We start from the raw sequence: 21,323 nt of genomic DNA on the forward strand, positions 1-21,323 counted from the left end.
AAGGGCCACCAAACAGCCGGCGCGACTGACGGACAGCAAACGCCAGCCAACCCTCTAACGGCCAGAAAAAAAAAAGAAAAAAAACATTTATTTTTTAAAAAAAATAAATTTCATTATTCATTTCTTGAAAATTAAAAATCAGAAAATTCAAGGAAACCCTCTCTCTCGGCTAGGGAGGAGAATAATTCCCGCATGAAATAATCCCGTCAAGGCACCTCTCAATCATTTAAATTCTTGTTATGAGTTGCAGGCATTTTTCTCGTGGATCGGAGCATCCCGGAAGCATCCTTGTAGAGGCCCGCAACGCACAACAATTCGACAGGCGACCGTAAAGGGGGGTGACTATTATTCTTTCTCCACCATTGCTCATTTTTATTAGCGTTTTTTTTTAGTAATTTCCGACTTCTCGCATTATTTTTGCAAGAATTAAAAATGTCTGCTAGGCGTAGTGTGTCCCCACCGCCTTCTACTTCTCTAGGTTTTTCCAGTCTCTTGTCCTCGGTCGTGGGTTTGACCCCGACGGAATTGTCAGGCCGTACACGCCCGACCGTTGTTCGGTCCGGAGTGCGCTTATCGATCACTCGTGATCCGCCAGCGCCCTCCTCGTCTATTGACCCCGTCTTAGGACCCAGCGAGAGCCCGCAGCGGCCGCATTGGCTGATGACCCCTTTCTGGTCGATGAGCCAGAGGACATGAACACTGACGTCGCCGAGGGGACCGAGGAGGACCTCTTGGATTATGACGACGATGACTATGACCTACTGGACCCTGCTGATGTCCTGACCGAGACGGAGCTCTCTAGTGGACTATTTAAATATCTTAATGCCAAATTGAACACTATGGGTAAAGTCCAGGCTGATTTAGTCACGATGCTACAAAGCATCTCCACACGGTTAGATGCACTGACAGCCGCCTCGGCTAATACTCCGACTCCTCGTGGTAGCCGAGCTCCTGCGGCACGGGTGAGCGTAGCCACGCCAGTGGTTGCAGGAATACAGGCCGATGCGCCTGCGGGGCCGTCCGTAGCAACAGCTTCGTCGTTGTTAAAAGACTTAAAGCCGCCTAGTTTTGGTGGCGAGGAAAAGGAGAGAAACAAGGACTCAGTCAATATGTTTCTAGCAAAGTGGTCAGATTTACACGCGCTGCGACAGTAGCCTAGCCGTATACAGCCCGTAGAGGCTAGCCTCTCATTAACCGGCAAAGCGTACAAGTGGTGGATGAGTTTGACAACTCGCCCTGCCACTTGGACGGAATTTGAAACAATGTTTCGAAAAGAATTTTTGCCTGTTAATGAGGCAGAGAGAAGCTGGGAGTTATGGGACAAGTGCTCGATGGAGAACAAATCCCTAACTCAGTACATCTCAAACTACAGGGAGATAGTACTCAAGCTAAAGGGAATCGATGCATTCTAGACATTGCGAGGCTTTAAGAGAGGCCTCAAAGATGATTACCTTGAGTACGTAGAACCCCTACAGCCTAAAGACTTAGCAGAGGCAATTCAATATGCACAGATATTCGATGACATCAAGCGCCGTAGTGCGCGTGGTGGTTCTAGCAGGGCCGAGGGTAGTGAAAAGAGGAGGTCATGCCTCAAAAGAAAAGAGTTCCGCAGTGACAAACAAGGGGATAGGACGGACCAGGAAGGACAAGGTGGTCATTGGTCTAAAAAACCGCGACCATCCAGGAAAAAAAGAGAAACCGAAAACCAAAAGAAAGAGCAATATATTAAAGCGCGAAAGGAAAATCGCTGCTTTAATTGCAATGAAGTAGGACACACGAAGGCTGAGTGTCCAAAGCCTAAAGCCAGCACGAGTGGCAACGAGCCCAAAAAAGATGGTAAATCTTCTAGGCAGTTGCATACAGTGCAGAGACTCCCTCTCAGTTCCGCAGAGTTCAGAGAGGTGACAGTGTGTCATTGTGATGAGAATCACGCTTGTTCAGTGACACCAGCGATGTGGCAGCCTACTGTAGGTCCGCATGACATGGTGCGCATGTATGGCACCATAGGTGGCCTTAGAGTCACAGTTTTTATTGATGATGGAGCTAGTCACAACTTCTTGAACTACTCGTTAGTCAAGAAGTTAGGATTGACTGAGACCCGGAGTGATCATGAGTATACTGTTGGCCTAGCCAACGGATATGACAAAACGGTATGGAATACCGTAGTATTGGGGGTCCCATTATCTATGCAAGACTACAAGGCTCTGCTTGACTTTCAGGTCATGCACTTAGCCAGAGCAGACGTATATCTAGGCAGGGAGTGGCTGTATGGCTTGGGCCCTAGTCTAGCTCAGAATTACTTACATAATACGCTACGTTTTGAGCATGGAGGTAGAGTCATCACCCTGCAGGGCGACCGTACTGTCCCTGCCACACCACTTATTTCCTCCATGGAGTTGTGTACAGCGGTCCGCAGAGACCAGATAGCAGAGGTATATGCTTGTTACCCTCTTTTGAATTCTGTTTTCGTAGATGAAACGATAAATGATGTTTGCGTAGACAAACAAGAAAAACAAAATAACCTTGGACGAGACCCACTGTTTGAAAACCCTGTTTGGCATGCATGTGATTCAAACAAGAAAAAATCCAAGGTGAATGAGACATTAAAGAAAAAGTACGTAGATACTTTAACGAATTTATTAGAGGAATTTCACGATGTTTTTTCTGATGATTTACGAGATGGTTTACCACCATCTAGGGAAGTAGACCATGGACGAAGTTATGCCAGGATCAAAACCTATAAGCAAACCTGCTTATAGGTTAAGCCACTCCGAGGCACAGGAGGTGGAAAAACAATTAACGGAATATTTGAACAAAGGCTTTATTCGGCCTAGTTCAAGTCCCCGTGGGCATCGCCTATTCTTCTGGTAAAGAAGAAAGACGGATCTATGCGGATGTGCATAGACTATAGGGCTCTTAATCAGATAACGATTAAGAACAAGTATCCGATGCCACGCATGGATGAGTTGTTTGATCAACTCTATGGATCGAGATACTTCACGAAAATAGACCTGAGATCTGGGTATCATCAGGTTAGAATTAAACAAGAAGATGTTGCGAAGACAGCATTTAGGACCCGTTTCGGGCATTTTGAGTTTTTGGTTATGCCATTTGGGCTAACCAATGCTCCAGCGACGTTTATGACGCTGATGGACAGTATTTTACGTCCATATCTAGGAAAATTCGTAGTAGTTTTCCTAGATGATATTCTTGTGTACAGTAAGACACAGAAAAAACACATAGAGCATTTGCGTCTAGTGTTCAAGTTGTTGCGAGAGCACAAACTATTTGCAAAGAAAAGCAAATGTGAATTTTTTGAAACAGAAATTCACTACCTTGGCCATATTATATCCGCCGATGATACGCGGATGGAGCCAGAAAAAGTAGAGGCTATTCTTAAATGGCCAGCGCCAAAAAATCTCGAGGAACTGCAGATTTTTCTTGGCATGTCGGGGTTCTACCGACAGTATGTGAAGGACTACGCGAAGATCGCAGTCCCGTTGACTAACCAGTAACGGTCAAAAACAAAAAACATTAGTTGGGGGGACGCCCAACAGAAAAGCTTTGACAAGCTCAAGGTGACCGTAGCAGCTGCACCTGTTTTGACAATTGTCGATCCGAATGAGCCGTTTGTTTTGGAAACAGATGCGAGTAATGAGGCCATTGGGGCCGTACTTATGCAAAGGGGACGCCCAATTGCATTTGAAAGTAAAAAGTTAGATCGTGCACAGCGTAACTACTCGGCTTACGAGCGAGAGTTACTAGCGATAGTTCATGCACTGAAAAAGTGGAGACACTATTTATATGGTGCCACTTTTGAGGTCCGGATGGACCATGAAAGTCTGAAATGGCTTTCAAGTCAAAATGAACCGAAGGGTAGAAAAGCTCGGTGGGCGGAGATTCTACAGGAGTTTGACCTTCAGATACGTTACCAGAAAGGTAAGTATAACATGGTGGCAGATGCACTTAGTCGCATGCCACTGATTAATGAACTTAGTTTCACAGTCTTCAAGAATGATTTCTTGGAGTCCCTACGTGGTTTATGTGAGCACGATCCATCTTTTACAGAGGTCTGGCGCGCTGTACGCGTACGCACTTCTTCATACACGACCACCTCTCTCGTTGGCACGTATTGGTAGTCCGGAGAGACTGGCCGAAGGTGCAACGGGAAGGGAAGCGAGAGTTAGTCCGGAGAGACTAGCCGTGTCTTCTGGGTGCGGAGAGTTCTGACGTAGGCCCTTCATCACCTTTGACTGCCACGGCTTCAAAGGGGAGTGATAAACTTCGTCGGGGGGAGAAATATGCTAATTACTCCATTGACGACGGGTACTTACTCTACAAGGGTAGAATATGTGTACCAACTATTGGTGACTTTCGAGCCCAAATTCTTAAAGAAAGTCATGATAGTCCAAGTGCGGGTCATCCCGGGATTCAGAAGACCTATGCACTAGTAAAAAGACAGTTTTATTGGCCTAGTTTGTTTAAGGACGTCCAAACTTATGTGCTGAAATGCAATAAGTGCCAGGTCAATAAACATGAACGTCTTAAGGTTGGAGGACTACTCCATCTGCTGGAGATTCCTCAAGGGAAATGGGAAAGCATTTCCATGGATTTCATTACTGGTTTACCCAAGACGAGTCGAGGGACTGACTCGGTGTGGGTGGTAGTGGACAGGTTAACTAAAATGGCAAAGTTTATTGCCACGAAGAAAACTGTTAAAATGCCAGAGTTGGCAAAACTCTTTATTGAACATCTCTACAAGCTATATGGCCTGCCCGCCGGCAGATATAGTGTTGGATAGAGATAGAAAGTTCAACAGTCATTTTTGGAGGGAAGTCTTCAAAAAGCTGGATACTACTCTGAGTATGAGTACGGCAGATCATCCGAAGTCTGATGGTCAAACTGAAAGAGTTAACCAAATTCTAGAGGATATGTTGCGTTCTTATGTTAGTAAGAAGCAATCTAATTGGGAAGAGTACTTACCCTTACTGGAGTTTGCCTATAACAGCTCTAAACACTCAGCAACTGGATTTACACCATTCATGTTAATGTATGGATTCCAGCCGAGATCTCCAATGGCTGTAGGCCTAGAAAAGGAGAAGATTCAATCTGTCAAGGATTTCCTTGAAGATATGAATGATATGCTCAGAGCCGCACGTGAGAGCATTCGTAGCGCTCAGGATCGCGCTAAAACTTATGCGGATAAAGGACGAAGAAAGGTGACCTTTGCAGAAGGTGACTTTGTATTCCTCAAGGTTCCTGCGCAGTCAGAAACCATGAAAACGGGAAAGTGTGATAAACTTTCTCCGAGATATTGTGGTCCTTTTAAAATCCTTAAGAAGATTGGGGACGTAGCATATAAACTTGAGTTACCGGAGAGTTCTCAAGTCCATCCTATCTTCCATGTCAATAAACTGAAGAAATCAGTTCACGGGTTAGAGAACGCAGTTTCTCCAGAGATTTTGGTGGACTTGATAGAGCCACCAAAGATACCACATGAACTTGAAAAGATTCTACAGTATCGTGATAGACAGACCCGACATAAAGCGTACCAAGAGGTACTTGTTAAATGGACAGATAGGGATGAGGAGATAGCTACCTGGGAACGCCGTAGTGCAATTTCCAAAAGGTTTCCCCAGTTTGTTTTCAAGGACGAAAACTCTTCTTAAGGGGGGGTAATGTCACGTAGGCTGTAATGCCTGTGTGACCGACGGCGGCAGACCGGATGGCCATATCCGGGGTTCAGTGGGAGAGGACGCCCATGCGTAGTCATGGGCGGCCAGGCTAGTGTGGACGGCAGGCCACACACTATATAGCCTGGGGGATGAGGGGCAATCCTCATTCTTCCTCTATGGCTGGGTGGTGAGCCAGAGGCCGTCCCCTCTCGTGGTAACGCCCGTAGTGGCGTTACGGATATCTAACACTTTCTCTCCTCCTCTCTCTACGTATATATATTGTGTCTCTCCCTCTTCTCTCTTCCCTCCCCTCTCTCTCTAATAGTTTAGTCCTAGAATTTGTACAATAGAGTCTTTCCCCTCTTTCTACTAGTTAAGTCACAACCCCATCTATTGACCACTAGAGATCGGGCTCATATTAGAGATGGGTGGCGTTGTAGCCTAGTACATATGGCGAGCTAGATGTAATAAAGCCATCGAGGGTACCCACACTCGGCTTGTGGAGTCCATCAAAAGCATTTGGCTCGACATTATCCATCCCTTCCACGATCAGTGGATGGAGAAAGTTGCAAGGTGGCTCTGCCCACATGTGGAAGCGGCACAAACCTTTCCTGAGGCTCTAGCAGCCAGCCCCTTTTCTCACCGATAGAGGAGATGATCCCACTTGGCATTACAAACTACTTGTGTGGTTATTCCCTCCCCCCCCTCCCCCTGTATGAGATAGCTTTCTTCTCATAGAGCAGCCAACTGGAGAGGAAGTGCATCTTTCTTCACCTTTTGATTATTTGATCCCCGCCTTGTATATGAGGCGAGGTTGTATCTAGCCCTTCATGGTTGTATTTAGCCCATCGTGATTATTTTTTCATTAACTAATAGAAGGATCTATTTCTCGAGAAAAAAGAAGTCCTATAATTCATACAATATAGCCTTTCCTTTGTTTAAAGAAGGTGGGTTTATGTTACCCCAAGTACCCCCACCATTTGTAACTAGCTAGGATTTGAACTTGTGGCCTCAACCATGGGGCTCCAATTCCTTACCAACTTGGCAACACATAGAACTTCTTGGTGGAGCTAGCTCTACTCCAACATCACTTTTTTAAAGTAAAGGCAAGGGGAATGCTCGAACAAGACGAGTGAAGGGTAAGGATTTTGTACTAAAAATTACCACACGTTTAAGTTTTTGAGAAAAATTAGACATCTTTTTCTTTTTCTCCCTCCTTTATTAGATCTTCTTGATCTCTTTCTCTCTTTTCGTCCTCTTCTCTCTATCTCACCTCTGGTCTTCTCCTCTTTCTATCGTCACATTTTGTATTTATTATGCATATCATTCTCTCTCTCCCTCTCTTCACTCTTCCCACCCTTTTCTCTCTTTCCCTCTTCTCCTCTTTTTAGCGCTCTCTCCCGCCCCTCTCTCTAGGGAATGAGATGATTTGCCTGGGACCAAAAGTCCTGGGTTCAAACCCCCCCCCCCCCCAAAAAAAAAACTTTATCGAATAAAGTGCACTCAGCATGTGTTTACTAAGAACGGTGTAACTACAGGAGAATCTTCTTGGTTCTAAGGGTAGTTGGAAAAAAAAAAGATTCAACTCGCATGCGCATTGCTGCCAAAGCCTAACACATGCAAGGCCGCGCTCTAAGGCCCAATTTTTTAAAGCTGGTGCATGCTGCCGCGTTGCGTGCGCAGCAAGGAACCCCTTCCACGGTGCCTGCGCAAGCATACTCTGATGACCCAATACGCAATACGCGGCTTTGCGGCCATTTTTTAATTATCGCTTAAACTAGTTAGAGTAAGGTCCAAGGCGGTAGGCTCAAATACAGTACTCAGGAGTATCCACTCCATATTTTTGGTTCCCTCAAGCTCTGCATTACGATCATGGCACTCTTCTTCACTTCACCGTCGTCTTCGTCTGATGTTTGTTCTGATTCTCTCTCATCTTCCAAGTCGCATCGCTGTCTGTTCAAACCGCCCACCGACTTCTCCCACCAACTCCCGCCCCCTCCCCACCGCTGTATTATCACCACCGCCGCTGCCAGAGCCATCCATCGCGACGCGGTTTCTCTCGCCAGGAAGGTTGCGCGCGTGATTAACTCAGGTAGGCCGCTGATCTTAACTCATTCATAGTCACGCTACCCTCAGTTCTGCTTATGTAACACGGATCCATCATTATCAACTGCTGATGAAGTTTCATGGAATGTTTCCTTGTATGCTGTAGGTCGAAGAAGGAGGTTGGCGCAAGTGAATCAATGGCAACCAGCTACAAGGGATCCCGCGCCACCGGTGACAATTAGCAAGTGATTTGTAAACCTTGGAATGTGATCATTAACTTAATCCATCGCATTTTGATTAACTCATGGAAGAGGAGTTGCAGCACACATCTTAAGGTCGTTTAGATCAGTGTACTAGAAGGTGCAAATCTGCAGTCGTGATTAACGCTGATCTGATTAGAAATGATATCACTTCTGTTAACTGCATGTAAATATTGATGACTCGAGTTTAACCTTGGAACTTATAATTTGTGTTGCTGGTAATGAACAGATCGACCGCCTCCTGCGCTACTGTTATGGACAATAAACGCTTTCATGGAAAGGTACGTCTCTAAACATCTAATTTTGTTAGGTAGAGGTTGATGGGCATGTCAAACATGTATAATTAGCATAGTAAGCTCACCGGGCCGTGCCTTAGGTAGAAATATTTACTGTGTGTCAGGTTGTCAAAAGGAAAACTAGTAACAGTCGACCTCATCCAAGCTTACTTGGAGATGCACACACATGTGCGTCCCTTGCTTCCCATGATCTACAGTCTAGATAGTAGCTTGTTGATAGTCGGATGGAACTCCAAAGAGCTCAAGTTGTTGGAGTTGTTGGTGAGTTGAGCCGTAGGTAAATGGTGCTGATGAAAGATAATTAGGGTTCATAAGGTATTGTTGGTGGAGATTCACCTAAGTTGATTAAAGGTTAGGAAGGATTAAATAGATACCTGGTTAACGCCAATCCTAAAGTGAGAATTAATAAATACGACGGCAAAGTGAAGTGAAATACGAAAATGCCACAAGCTAACTCTAATGGTCGGTATACATAACTTAAAGTTTAACGAAGGTTAGTTAATGAAGGTTATTTAAACGTTGGCATAGGTAAATAAAGAAACTAAATGCAAACGTTACTGGTAATTAGGATGGTTGATAAACCCCACATTCGATTCTCTAGTATTGTGTACAAATAAATGGAGGGAGGCTTACGGTGACACTTTTATTAAATAAAAATTATAGCCAAATATTATATTTTCAAATGGTAAGGCCCTCGTATATAGGTGGTACAGTATAAGCTTAATAGGAGTCATTTCTAGACATTTAAAAATCTATCCGGTATTACTTACCATACGCTAATTGATCTTCACTAGTTCTATACTCTTCACACTTTTTGTAATGTACTACTTTGTGTTGATATGATTTTCAACATCGTTGTTGCAAGCACTAATAAAATAGCTTAATGATTTAGTGATGGATGGGGTTAGCTAATTGGGTAAAGGAAAACATCAAGGATATATGTGACATTTTGACTGATGAAGATATCTAAGTGTCTTAATGGCAATAAAGGACTTAAGTGAGTTAGAGTGTTTTAGGCAAAGTCCACAAAAGAAAACAACCATCTAAAAGACTAAGGTTGAGGAGGAGGAGGAGGAGAAGAGGTGGAAGTCGGAGTGTGGAGATGAAGATTCGAAGCTACCTGTTGAGTCATCCAAGCCCTTAGATAGAGCAGTTGAGGGTTGAGTAATGGTGTTGTGAAGGGTGAGACTCCTTGCCCAATATGGGCCACAAGATAGCGTGCAGGCTCAGAGGAGGATGGGGTTGGTCAAGTGGCAAGCATGGTTGTGCTTTACTAGTTGTCTTCACCTCTGAAGTACTAGTTATGATAGGGGGATGGGATAAGGTTGGTCAAGTGGCAAGCATGGTTGTGCTCTACTAGCTGTTTTCACCTCTTAAGCACCAGTTATGATAGGAAGATGTAGTCAAGTGGCGAGCATGGTTTGCTCTACTCGTCGTCTTCACCTCTTAAGGACCAGTTATGATAGGTCGCAAGTGTGTTCCTCGTACTAATGATGACGATAGTAGAAACAAGTACGTGCTGCATCTAGTAGCAAGCAAAGCATTGGAGGAAAGATGAGAATTGGATCCTTTGGAGGAATGTAGCCATCCAACCAAGGAATCTCAAGGTGGCAAAAGAGGTTTTCTGAAGAGGTGATGAGAATTCAGGGTCTAGAGTCATGCTACCCTTATTATGGTTGTGGGGGGGCTGCTACTAAAGGTGTTTTATACGTCGAGTAATGGAGTGCCTTATCAAATCGAAGAAGATCAGTCTACTCTTGGGGAAGCAATGCAGAGAAGCAAACCAAAATCGAGAAGCCAATTAACACCTGATATTATGTTTGAGCATGGAGAAAATCCATACCTCCACTTTGCAAAGTAGATATAGGCACCACATACTTTAGTGAGGCTTGGCGAGGTAGCTGCAAGGAGCCCATGAAGCCCAACTCCATTCGGTGGAAGACCTTAATATTCATGATATACCAACGCTTACCATTAGGCGTGACGTAAGTTTACTTCGTGATATACCAACGCTTACCATCAGGTGTGACAGGTGTGACGTAAGTTTACTTCATATGAACTTTTATAGCAAGGTTGTGGTACTTAATGAGGCTATTTAGCTTGAGAGGAGGAGGTATGCATCTATAAATTGGTAGATAGGAGAAATCTCAACTGGAGAGGAGTGATTGCCATGGAGTCCTCTAGAAGAACAAAAACAAGAAGCCATTGCTAAGTGTATATTAATGGCCGATGAGGTGATAGCTCAAGTGGTGAAGATATTTGCCTAGGAACAAGAGGTTCTCGGTTCAAAACCCCCCTTGGTGCTTCCTCGGTGGCATCGCCTGTGCGGGTGAATACTTAAGTACCTATAGGTGGTGAAAAATCAGTAACTACAAGAGGATCTTGGACTTAAGGTCAGTCGGGAAAAAAAAAGAAAAAAAAAGAAGAAAAAAAGTGTCTATTAATGAGCAGAGTTACAAATAGAGCATTTTAAAAGCATGAATTCAGAAGGATGTCTTAAGAAGAAAGAGAAAGAAGTAGCTCTAAGCACGATAGCCAGGTTATGACATAGTAGTCATGAAGCTTAAGTGTCAACATTGCCCATAATCAAATAGATTCGAAGGCAATGATGATGAAATATCATAAAGAAATTTTAAAACCCTTGATTGATTATGTCACCCTCTTTTGTTCAAGTCAACATCTCAACTTGCTACCCAATATCCCCTATGGCTTTATTACTTGGTACCTTTTTTGGGTGTAAGAATAGGTTGATTATTAAACATGTTAGTGCAAAACTAGGTGAGGTTATATTGAAATTTTCACTTGTTTATGATGGAGTAGATGGAGTATGATGAGAAAATTTCTAATTTCTAATTCTATGGAGTTGGTAAAGTCTTAAAATTGGAAACTCTACTCTTGTATCATGCCAAGCATTAGATTACCCCACCAATTCGGATTCAATGATCTAATTACATTTGAGTTTTAGGAAATTGATGCTTTTCTCTTCTTTGATTTCTTGCACATTTTGATAATGTGATTTTTCATGACTATATAAAGGTTATTATATGTTTTTATTAACCAAAGTAGCTTCTTTAAAATAGCCAATGTTTATGCCACATGTTTGCCAATTAATAAGGGCATGTTTAGGGGATTTAGGATTTAGGTTTTAGGGAAAAAAGGAAGATGGCATATCCAAAGGTTGTAGGCACCTAGGTGCTGCTATAGACATTTAAATGATGAAAGTACAACTAGCCCTCAAGGTGAAGGTGTCTAGGAGTAATTGACAATGTTAAGTAAGACCAATCTCATTATATTAGTAGGAAGATCCGGCACACCGAGTGCAAGTCCACCATTATAAGGTTGAGAATCATTAATTGTGTATGACACTACCTTTGTCCACGTGCACTTTAAAATAATGATTAGTAAAATGAATTCTTAAAATCTCATAGAATAAGACCTCTTAAGCATTTCATGCTAGTGTGCTCTCTTCATGGTCATTACATGTTTTGCATTCCATATATAGCCCTTCATCATGGCTAGTTCTCCATAGTATGCACATCCCTTCATGGACCTTGATTGAGGGCCATGTGCTTTATAGTTTGATCATTCATACATGAGTGTCTTTTTTCACATGGACCTTGATTGAGGCCCATGTGCTATATAGTTTGCTCATTCATACATGAGTAGGCCTTTTTCCACATGGTCATCCATAGACCTTGGTCACATGATTCTCCATTCAAATATGGTATCTCATAGTTTTCTCCTCAGGAGTGCACTACTAAGAAAGGGTCGTCTTGAAATCGAAATATTTTTTTTAAACAAAAACACATCAATAATGAAACTAAGAAAAAAGTACTTTGAAAAATTAGAGAGCATTTTACCTTGTGTCACGTACATAAGTGTCATTGGGCCTCTTAACAAGCACTATCTAGCAAATGGTTAGTAAAGTAGGGTATGCATCCCTCCACATTGTGTTTCTTGCAAATATGTAGGTAACATTTGTTGAGATGTCAAGCTCAACCAAAGTTGACACTCATGAATCACGAGTTGTTGGATGTTTGTTCCTCATGTACATCACTAGCACGTTTGATAGCCAACACAATGGATCTTCGCCAGTGAATCTATAGGTGGACTACTCCTACATAGTTCACTCCACCGAGTCATGACATACATATCTTGCTAGCTCACCTACTTAGTGTATTAACATTATGGACCGCTTGCACATAGTACTCGTCCCTATGTTGGTTTTTACTTATTTTCTATAGGCCTCTTTTAAGTAGAGAGAAAAAGAAGATTTCAATTTTCATTTTTGTGTGTGTGTTATCTATTATTGTGTGAGTGTGTGTGCTTGCAAGAGCTCAAGCTCTCTCTCCTCCCTCGTCGATATTTTCATGGTATTAGAGTCTAGTTTAAAGCTAAGGCGTTGAGAGTGGTAAGCAAAGAAAGTGGTGCACATGTAAGAGCATCATCGTCTCTTTTCCTTCTTGTTTAGATACGATACCCCTTGGGGAGCTACACATCTCTGATTTAGAGGCTGTCTTCAGGCGTGGAGGTGCATGTGTGGCGTGTAGTCCTTTGTACTAAGTTTGCGGCCAAAATCATGTTTTGGGCATGCTTCAGCCTCCTTCGTTTAGCCACTACAAGGTCTTTTTGGGCACTTCTGGGAAGTTTGGGTTTAGAATTCTTTCTATTCGCTATCCAGACAGAGAGCACATGTATTGATGATTATGGGTGTATGTACATGACTCTGATCTCATTTGGTGTGACATATAGGTTGTGCAAAAGTACCGTTGATACTGTTGTGTTACAAGTTGTATACATAAATTGTGTGTTTGCAGGTTTCTAGCTATTGCAAGCTAACATGTATGACGGGCTCAACTAGATTATTACTGAGAAGCTAGGCAAGAACAACTTCCATGTTTAGAAGTTCAGAATGACCAATTTCCTAATGGGTAAAGGATTTTGGAATTATGTCGAAGAAGACAATGAGGAGCCTCCAGAGTTTCCTGAAGAGAATGCCACTCTAATAGATGTAAAGGCATTCAAGGATTGGAACCAGGGTGCAAGGAAAGTCATGTATTAGCTTTCAATCAATGTCATGAACACAATGATAGGATACATACAAGATGCCAACACTCCAGCAGTTGCATAGTAGAACCTGTTGATGTTCCAGACCAATAGAAAGACAAAGAAACTGGTGGTGTTCTAGACCAATAGAAAGGCAAAGAAATTGCAGCTAAAACAAGAGTTGCTTATTGTGGAGAAGAAAATTGTGCTATCAGTGAGCATACTTTAAAGATCAAGGATATTATTGAATCCCTTTGGTCTATCAATGTATCGGTGTGAAAGATGATGATCTAGTGAGTGTCTATCTAAATGGGCTTGGCAAAGAGTGCAAGCCATTCAAGACCCCTATTACAATATGGGAGAATGTGTCTTTGCTGATCATAGAAGAAATGTTTCTGGGTCAGGACTCTTCTTCACAAGTCAAGAAGAAAATTTTTCGGGTGAGAACTCTTCTTCACAAATCAAGAACATATCAAAATAGGTTTTTAGCCCAATTCAAGTAGAGGTTGAGGTAGAGGTCGTGGTTGTGGCCAAGGTGGTTTTCAACATTGAAACCAAAATTATAGACCACAATCGTCAAATGATTCGCAATAATAGTAGCAATCATATACAGGTGGAAGAGGCCAGTCTCAAAGCAGGGGGAGCCAGAGAGGCCGTGGGGGCAATTATCAAAAATAGACAACAATTAGGAACATGTCTAGAGATGGCTATTATTGTGACAAACCTGGTCATTTTTTTACAGAATGTCACAAAAAGAAGAGTTTCATGAAGAATGGAAAATTAAAGCAAAACAATTGTGCATATTCAAGCAAGCAAGCTGAAGATAAATATAAGCAAAACAATTGTGCATATTCAAGCAAGCAAGCTGACAAGCTGAAGATAAATATAAGCATTTATCTGTTATGTAGTACATGTTAAATACAATGACTGCAGATGTATCCACAAATGCTTATGATGTATGGTATGTGGACTTGAGAGCCTCTAACCACATGACCTGTCATGGTGAGTGGTTTTGTGATGTGAATAACTTGGAAAAACCAAGTTATATAGAGATGGGTGATGACATAGCTCATCCTATTTCTCATATTAGGAATGTGCCATTGGTTATGGCAAGTTAAAGTACTTGTTTGATGTACTTTATGTGTCCAACATCACAAAGAACCTTGTTTCTATTGGGAAGATGTAGGGTTTGCACGTACGCTTCAACCTGGATGGCTGCTATGTAGAGGACTTGAACAATAAATGTCGTTTGTTTGCACAGAGCAAGAGAGTAGACAAAATGTTTACTTTGAATGTAAGCATGCCTAAGATCAAAGCTGCTATGTTTGCACAAGGTACAAGTGTTAGGCCGATATGGATATTTGGCACAAACGTGTTGTTGGTCATGTAAATGAGTAGCGATTTAAGTCCATGTAGAATTATAGAGTTGTTACAGGCTTGCCAAAGTTTAAGGTAGATGGAATGCATAAGGTTTACAAAGCATGTTAATTTGGGAAGCAAACAAAGAATGTATTTTCACATGTGGAAGCAAGAGGGCACTTGATGTGGCACACTCAGATATATGGGGACCGATAAAGACAGCATCAATGGGAGGATGTCACTATTATGTATCTCTCATTGACGACCACATAAAGAAGGTATGGGTGCACTTCATGAAAGAGAAAAGTGAAGTGTTTACTTTCAAAATGTCAAAATGTTTACTGAAAAACAAACATGTTTGTAGATTAAGTGCTTGAGGTTAGATGGGGGGGGGATACTTCTCCAATGAGTTCAACGCATATCTGAAAAAGCATGGAATTCAGAGGCAATTCATACACAAGTACATTGTACAACAAAATGGTGTTGTTGAGAGGAAGAAGAGACGTTGCAAAAGTTGCTCGTGCATGAATGGTTAACAAGAGTATCCCTTATCATTATTGCGCTAAAGCAGTTGTGACTTTAGTTTACATTATGAATAGAACTCCCACATTAGCTTCACGTCAGTTTAACTTAAGAGGAGAAGTAGAGTGACAAAAAACGAGATTTGTCACACTTGAAAGTTTTTAGATGCATTGTATATGTACATATTCCTGATGAGCTATGCAATAAGCTAGATTCAAAGGCTAAAAAATGTGTTTTCATTGGTTACTCCCTTGAGCAAAATGGGTGCACACGTTATAACCATGTCACACGTGAGATGAGGATGAGTAGGGGTGTTGTATTTGATGAGATAAGCGACTGGTATGCTGATGTAAAAGACTCGATTAGTCCTGATGGACAAGAATAGGTGATTGCACAAAATGCAAGTCAACAATCAGAGTTGTTCCTTTAGCACCGAGTTTGTTGATAGACCATGGAATTGCAGGAATCCACTCCACTACAATCGACGCTCTCCTCTCTCTCGTGATCTCTAGCCACCGCGTCTTGGAAAGTCTCTTCAAAAGATCTCAATTGCACTTCTTGAACCCCATCACCGCCTTGCCTTTCTTTCAAAAGATTGCACAACCCGGCTTACTCGTTCTTCGATACTCTTTCTATTTCCATTTGCTCACGTGTGCTTATCTACTTAGCTCACGACATTTTTCACCACCTTATCACACACTACCTTATGTACACTAGATTCATCTATACATTGTGTTTGTGAGAGGGTTAAGATCCCCTCACAACGTGAAGGCAAAGAAAAAGTCAATGAGTCCCTTGGTATGCATGATATTTCAGCAGGGCATTCATTTGTTAATGGAGAGTTTAGTGGCTAAGAGAAGAGCCTCGACGAGGCGTTTAGGATTCCAACTATTAGGACAGTTGGTATAAGGAAGGCTAAGGTAGCCACAAGGGCACCAAGGATAGATCTAGGACCAACACAGGTCGTGAATAGGGTGAAAAACCCTGTTCAGATATTGATGTATGATGGTTATGTAGCTCACCATTATGCATACATGAAAAAGGTTGTGCAAAATGTTAAACCCACATGTTTTGAGGATATTGTTGGGCATGCAAATTGAGATACAACCATGGATGAAGAAATGGTTGCATTGGATGCAAAGAAGACATGGGAATTATTGCCTTTGCTTGAGGGTAAAAAGTCTATTTGCTATAAGTGGGTGTACAAAGTGAATCACAACTCAGATGGAAGCATTAGTAGGTATAAAGCTAGGTTGGTCACTAAAGGTTATGCTCAGAACTACGGCATTGATTATGATGAGACATTCAGCTTTGTTGCCAAGATGGCAACCATGAGAGCCATAATTGTAGTGGCTACATCAAAAGGTTGGGTCTTACATCAAATGGATGTAAAGAATGCATTCTTGCATGGTGAGTTGCCAAGAAGAAGTGTATTTAGACTAGCCACCTGGTTATGAGGATTTGAGTCACTCAGATTATGTGTGCAGGCTACGTGTAAAGCCTCGTATGGTCTAAAATAAGTGTGGAGAGCATGGCATCACAAAATCACGGAGTATCTTGTTACCATTGGCTTTCATATGGTAGAAGCAGTTCATTCACTCTATATGCAAAAGAGTGATAAGGGTATTATCATCATTACCATTTATGTGGATGAATTGATCAACACAGAGGAGAAGGTTGTTGACATTTTCACCAAGGCCTTGGGAGTTGAAAAGCTTCGCAGATTCCGCAACATGCTTGGAGTCTTGGAGATGGAGTTGAGCTTAAGGGGGAGTATTGAGATGTCAAGCTCAACCAGAGGCTCATGACGTGCTTGGGCAATTGTTCCACATTTACATCACTGGCACGTTTGATAGCTGACACGATGGATCTTCACCAATGATTCTATGGTTGGACTACACCTACATAGTCCACCTCGAGTCATGGCATACTTATCTTGCTAGCTCACCTACTTAGCATGTTCATATTATAGACTACTTGTATATAGTACTCTAGTACTTATGTTGGTTTTCACTTATCTTTTGTAGACCTCTTTTGAGTAGAGAGAAGAAGATTTCAGCCTTCCATCTCTCAATGTGTGTTATCCACTATTGTGTGTGTGTGTGTGTGTGTGTGTGTGTGTGCGTGCGTGCTTGATCTCAAGCTCTCTCTCCTTCCCCAATCTTTTCAACATTTGGAAGACTAAAAAGCACCTAATCTAAAGGCTCTTAGTGCTTAAAAGCCCTAAACTCATTGCTAGAATCATTTTTATCTATAAGATAACCAAATTTCGTAACATTTAAAGACTTATCTATGCTAAAAGCATTTCCATCTAAAAGATAATCAAATTTCCTAAAGCTTAAAGACCTATCCAAGCTTTTTGATTAATTCAAAGGTACTATAAGTTTTAAGAGCTTCGTCTTGCAATTGGGTGTGGAGCTAATACCAAAATCTTTGAGTCTCTCAAGATAAAGTTATGTACAAATTGAGACTTAGGATTGACAACGGTAGATTGAGCAAAGAGAGCTTGAAACTCCAATGCTTTACTTCAATCATTTCCTAAGTGATGCACTTAAAATCAACATAAGAAGAAATGTTTCCACGAAGTGCATCATGGAATGTAAACTAATAACCAATTCCAAGTTCATATTCCACAAGCACATCATACTCATCTACACCAAATGGCAAAGCATTACAATTACGAGTGAGGAGAAATAACATAGTATTGATAAGCGTGTTTTGTCTTCTAAATAGTAGTCACATCTACAACTTCTTCCTATTATAATCCCGGGGATTTACTATGGAAGCTCATATGGTACCACGTGAGTGTAAGGGAGGGGGTTTTTTGAAGTAGGGACATAAGCGTATACATTAGGGTTAGCCCCATATTATTTTCTTCTTCCTAGCTTAAATTTACGGGGGGGAGGGAAGCGATGGAGGAGGAAGGAGTAGGGGTGGGGTAGGGTAGGGTAGGGTAGGGTAAGGTGGAAGGGAGGTGGAGGTAGAATTTTGAAAATTGAAATACCCTTCCTAATGGGTAAACCTTGACAAGAAAGGAAGTAGATTCCTTTTTTAGAAGAACACAAGTCATTTCCTAGTAGATATCAGAGCCCCGCATACCCTTTTAGAAGGTGTAGATAATAAAAAGTCTTAATGTAGACAATGTGTAGAAAAATTATACATTTAATAAAGGGGATAACTCTTAGAAATATATCATATAAGTGTAAACAAAGGGGTCATATCAGCCCTATAAGGTCCGTAGATAGTCACGGGTTGCTACACATAAGTGATGTTCCCCCTTTACTTAGAGTGAATCCCTCGAGATTATAATTTATTCAAAAAAAGGCAAACTATTTATTATATAAGCCTAAAACAGAGGTAATAAAAAGATTTAAAAGAAGAAAGTTCATTATAAAGACGAGGAACATCCTTGGTGTTATAGAATCAAGGGACTTACAAACTTTGCTAATTGGCACTATACCTGCTCAACCAGTACTAGCATCGACTCATGGGCATGCTAAGTCCTCTTGGACATGTCTAAGTTGTTCGAGTCTCTTTGATTTTGCCTTCAAGTGACTACACAAAAAATGGGCTTGTGAGTCAAAAAAAAAATGGGCTTGTGAGTCCAAAAAAAATTTGTAAGTTTGGCTGGAATTAGATAGAACAACACACACACCCTACATGCCACCGCTCGATCCCGTGACCTCGGGACTGTGGGGAACCACCTTAACCACTCCACTAACTGGCATTAGACAGTAATTCCTTTGACGAAATAAGGATTGCAATGTTTCCTTGGATAGATTAATGCTTAATACTCTTTTGTCTCTAAGATACGTTGCGCTCTTTTGTAGGCTTGCATTTTCAACTAAATCAGTACTACTCTTTATGTCCTTTGTTTTCTTTTCTTTCTTTTTTTTTTCAGAATTCAGATGACAAAACAGTTGGCGAGGGGATTGAAACCTGAGTTTAGGAGTGTTTTAGTGACTTGATGTTTGGGGAGTAGCATTAAACATATTGAGAGACTTAATTATAAGAAACTACGTAAAACGCTCCCCAGTGTTCAGGAGAAAACATTTTTGTCAACAAACTATATAACCTGGGTCTTAATTTTTGCATATTTTGAGCTAAAGTATAGCTAAGATGGCTTAAATTTTGCAGGTTATGCGTGATTGATAAATTAAAATTTACGTGTGAAGTTAAAACGGATGCGGGACGCAGAACGTTGTGGTATAGCGTGCGGGTGAGCAGTGTGAAAATGGGCTCAAGTCCTGTTGCTCAATTGGTCTCTCGACATTATGGCTTCGAAGATTGACATTATGGTTGCAATGCAACAGGTGTTTTTGCTAGCTTTCACATGTTGTAGCAGTAGCGTCTGTTCCATAGCCTCCCATGTGAGATGGATAGGGGAGACTGCCCATCCACGTGCTTGCGCAGGCATGATCTTCTAGAAATGGTGGGAGTTACAACACTTTTCAGTGAGTGTCCTCGTTCTAGTCCATCTCTGTAAACCCCCATTAAAGGACAAGTTTTTAGCAGTTGTTTTTGGACAAGTTTTTTAGCAGTTGTTCCACAAAATTGTCAATGGGGGAGCTTCTTCTGATAACATAATAAAAACTATATTGTCATTAGCCAACTTGACTTCCTCCTAAGCTTGGTGATTATCTCACATAACACCTATTTGTTTAAGCTCTTAATAATATACTCTTTTGACTACCTACTTCCAATTGATTTGGACCTGATCTTACGTATTATCTCCATAGCACACATCTTGTTTAGTGAATGGTTAGTTAAACTAGTTGTCTCCCTTGTTTCCTTGGAGATTGAGTGCCTCTATTTCAAACATGATTACCTTGGTGGTGGATACATCTTTATCTTAGGCTTTTTTAATCTTTCATGATAGAGCACCAATCTAGTGTAATGGTTAGGCCATTGTTGGTAACTTCTAATTAGTTCTCTCATGGCATGTGATCGATGTTTCGATGCTTGCATCATTGAGTATGTATTCCCCTTGGACTAATCCCAGAGGTCCTAACTCAAAATCACCTACATGCACATGTCATTAACTTGGGAGGGGAGGTCACCTTGCAAACCGGCCCCATATATCATATGTATTGAAAAATATATATAATGTAGGTATATTTGTTCTATAAAATTTGATATGATGAATTAAGAAATTTTATGGAAGACTTGTGCAAAAAATTTTCTTTGATATTCCACAAAATCCCAAAATTGGCTTCACATGTGCTATTTTAGGTTCTTTGACTCCTCCAAAGCTTAACTTTTAGTTTTGTTTACATAGTTTTATGAAGAGAAATACCATTTTTTGTATTAGCATTTAAGATATATATTATGTGTTGATACTTATTTTTTAACAAATGAGACAATTCATGTAAATGTGAAGCCTACAAATAAGACATATTTTGGAAATGACTCCTCCCCCCCTCTCTCTCTCTCTCTCTGTCTCTCTCTGTCTCTCTCTCTCTCTCTCTCTCTCTCTCTCTCTCTCTCATAAACTCAATTTCTATTGATTTCTTTATGGTTTCCATTGGGAAAGCATCGTAGGGTTCTATCCTTGAAGCCAATTACAATGCTACATTTGAGAAGTCTTTTTGATGATTATTCTAGCAACCTCGCATGGCTTTGCTAGTCACCTTAATATAATCTAAATGAGACTCATCTCTTCTTCATATTACATGATTCCAAGCAATGTGCTACAATGGCTGCTTTGACAAAAAACATACTCTTCAATTTCTAGGCTTGCTCTAGTCCCGTCTTGGTTTAGTTTTTGCTTGTTTCACCCTTCATGTTCTAGGTGGAGGTTTATCCTAGGGAAGAGAACAACGAAGTAGATCGAACTAGAAATGGTGGGATTCATAGCACTCTTCAGCAAGTGCCTTGGTTCCAATAATCTATCTCTTAAAGGACATGTTCTTAGGAGTTATTATCCCTTGCATATTGATGGTCGCCATCATATAGGTAGGTTGAGTGAGCATGTTGTGTTAATTCCGCGCCACTGGTGGGCAGGGAAAAATGTAATTATTCCCCTTGCACGTGAACTACTTCATGTCAATGGATCTCTTGGTTTATGTGGTTAGTAAACCCACCTTGCTAGTGGCATTCTTGGTGGAGATGACTTAAGT

General features: G+C 41.4%; 1 protein-coding gene across 5 annotated transcripts in view; it reads left to right on the forward strand.

Moving 5' to 3' along the window:
* Positions 1-19,903, forward strand: part of LOC147618445 (uncharacterized) — a 31,907-nt gene extending 12,004 nt beyond the window's left edge. The window contains exons 1-5 of one of the 5 annotated variants that reach the window (XR_015262120.1): positions 7,138-7,767; positions 7,888-7,966; positions 8,211-8,262; positions 19,342-19,423; positions 19,518-19,899. Coding sequence is in view for 3 of the 5 variants with exons in the window: in XM_086774880.1 (XP_086631006.1) it covers positions 693-1,154 (462 nt within the window). In the remaining 2 variants the exon portion in view is untranslated. Of the gene's footprint in view, positions 1-250; positions 1,843-7,137; positions 7,768-7,887; positions 8,082-8,210; positions 8,263-19,105; positions 19,316-19,341 lie in introns of those variants that run through there. The other 4 variants (XM_086774882.1, XM_086774881.1, XR_015262121.1 and 1 more) reach the window with 4 other exon arrangements.
* Positions 19,904-21,323: the final 1,420 nt, after the last annotated feature.

Source organism: Cibotium barometz, chromosome 35, assembly GCF_041138505.1.
Source record: "Cibotium barometz isolate CiBa-2024 chromosome 35, ASM4113850v1, whole genome shotgun sequence".
Lineage (NCBI taxonomy): Eukaryota > Viridiplantae > Streptophyta > Polypodiopsida > Cyatheales > Cibotiaceae > Cibotium > Cibotium barometz.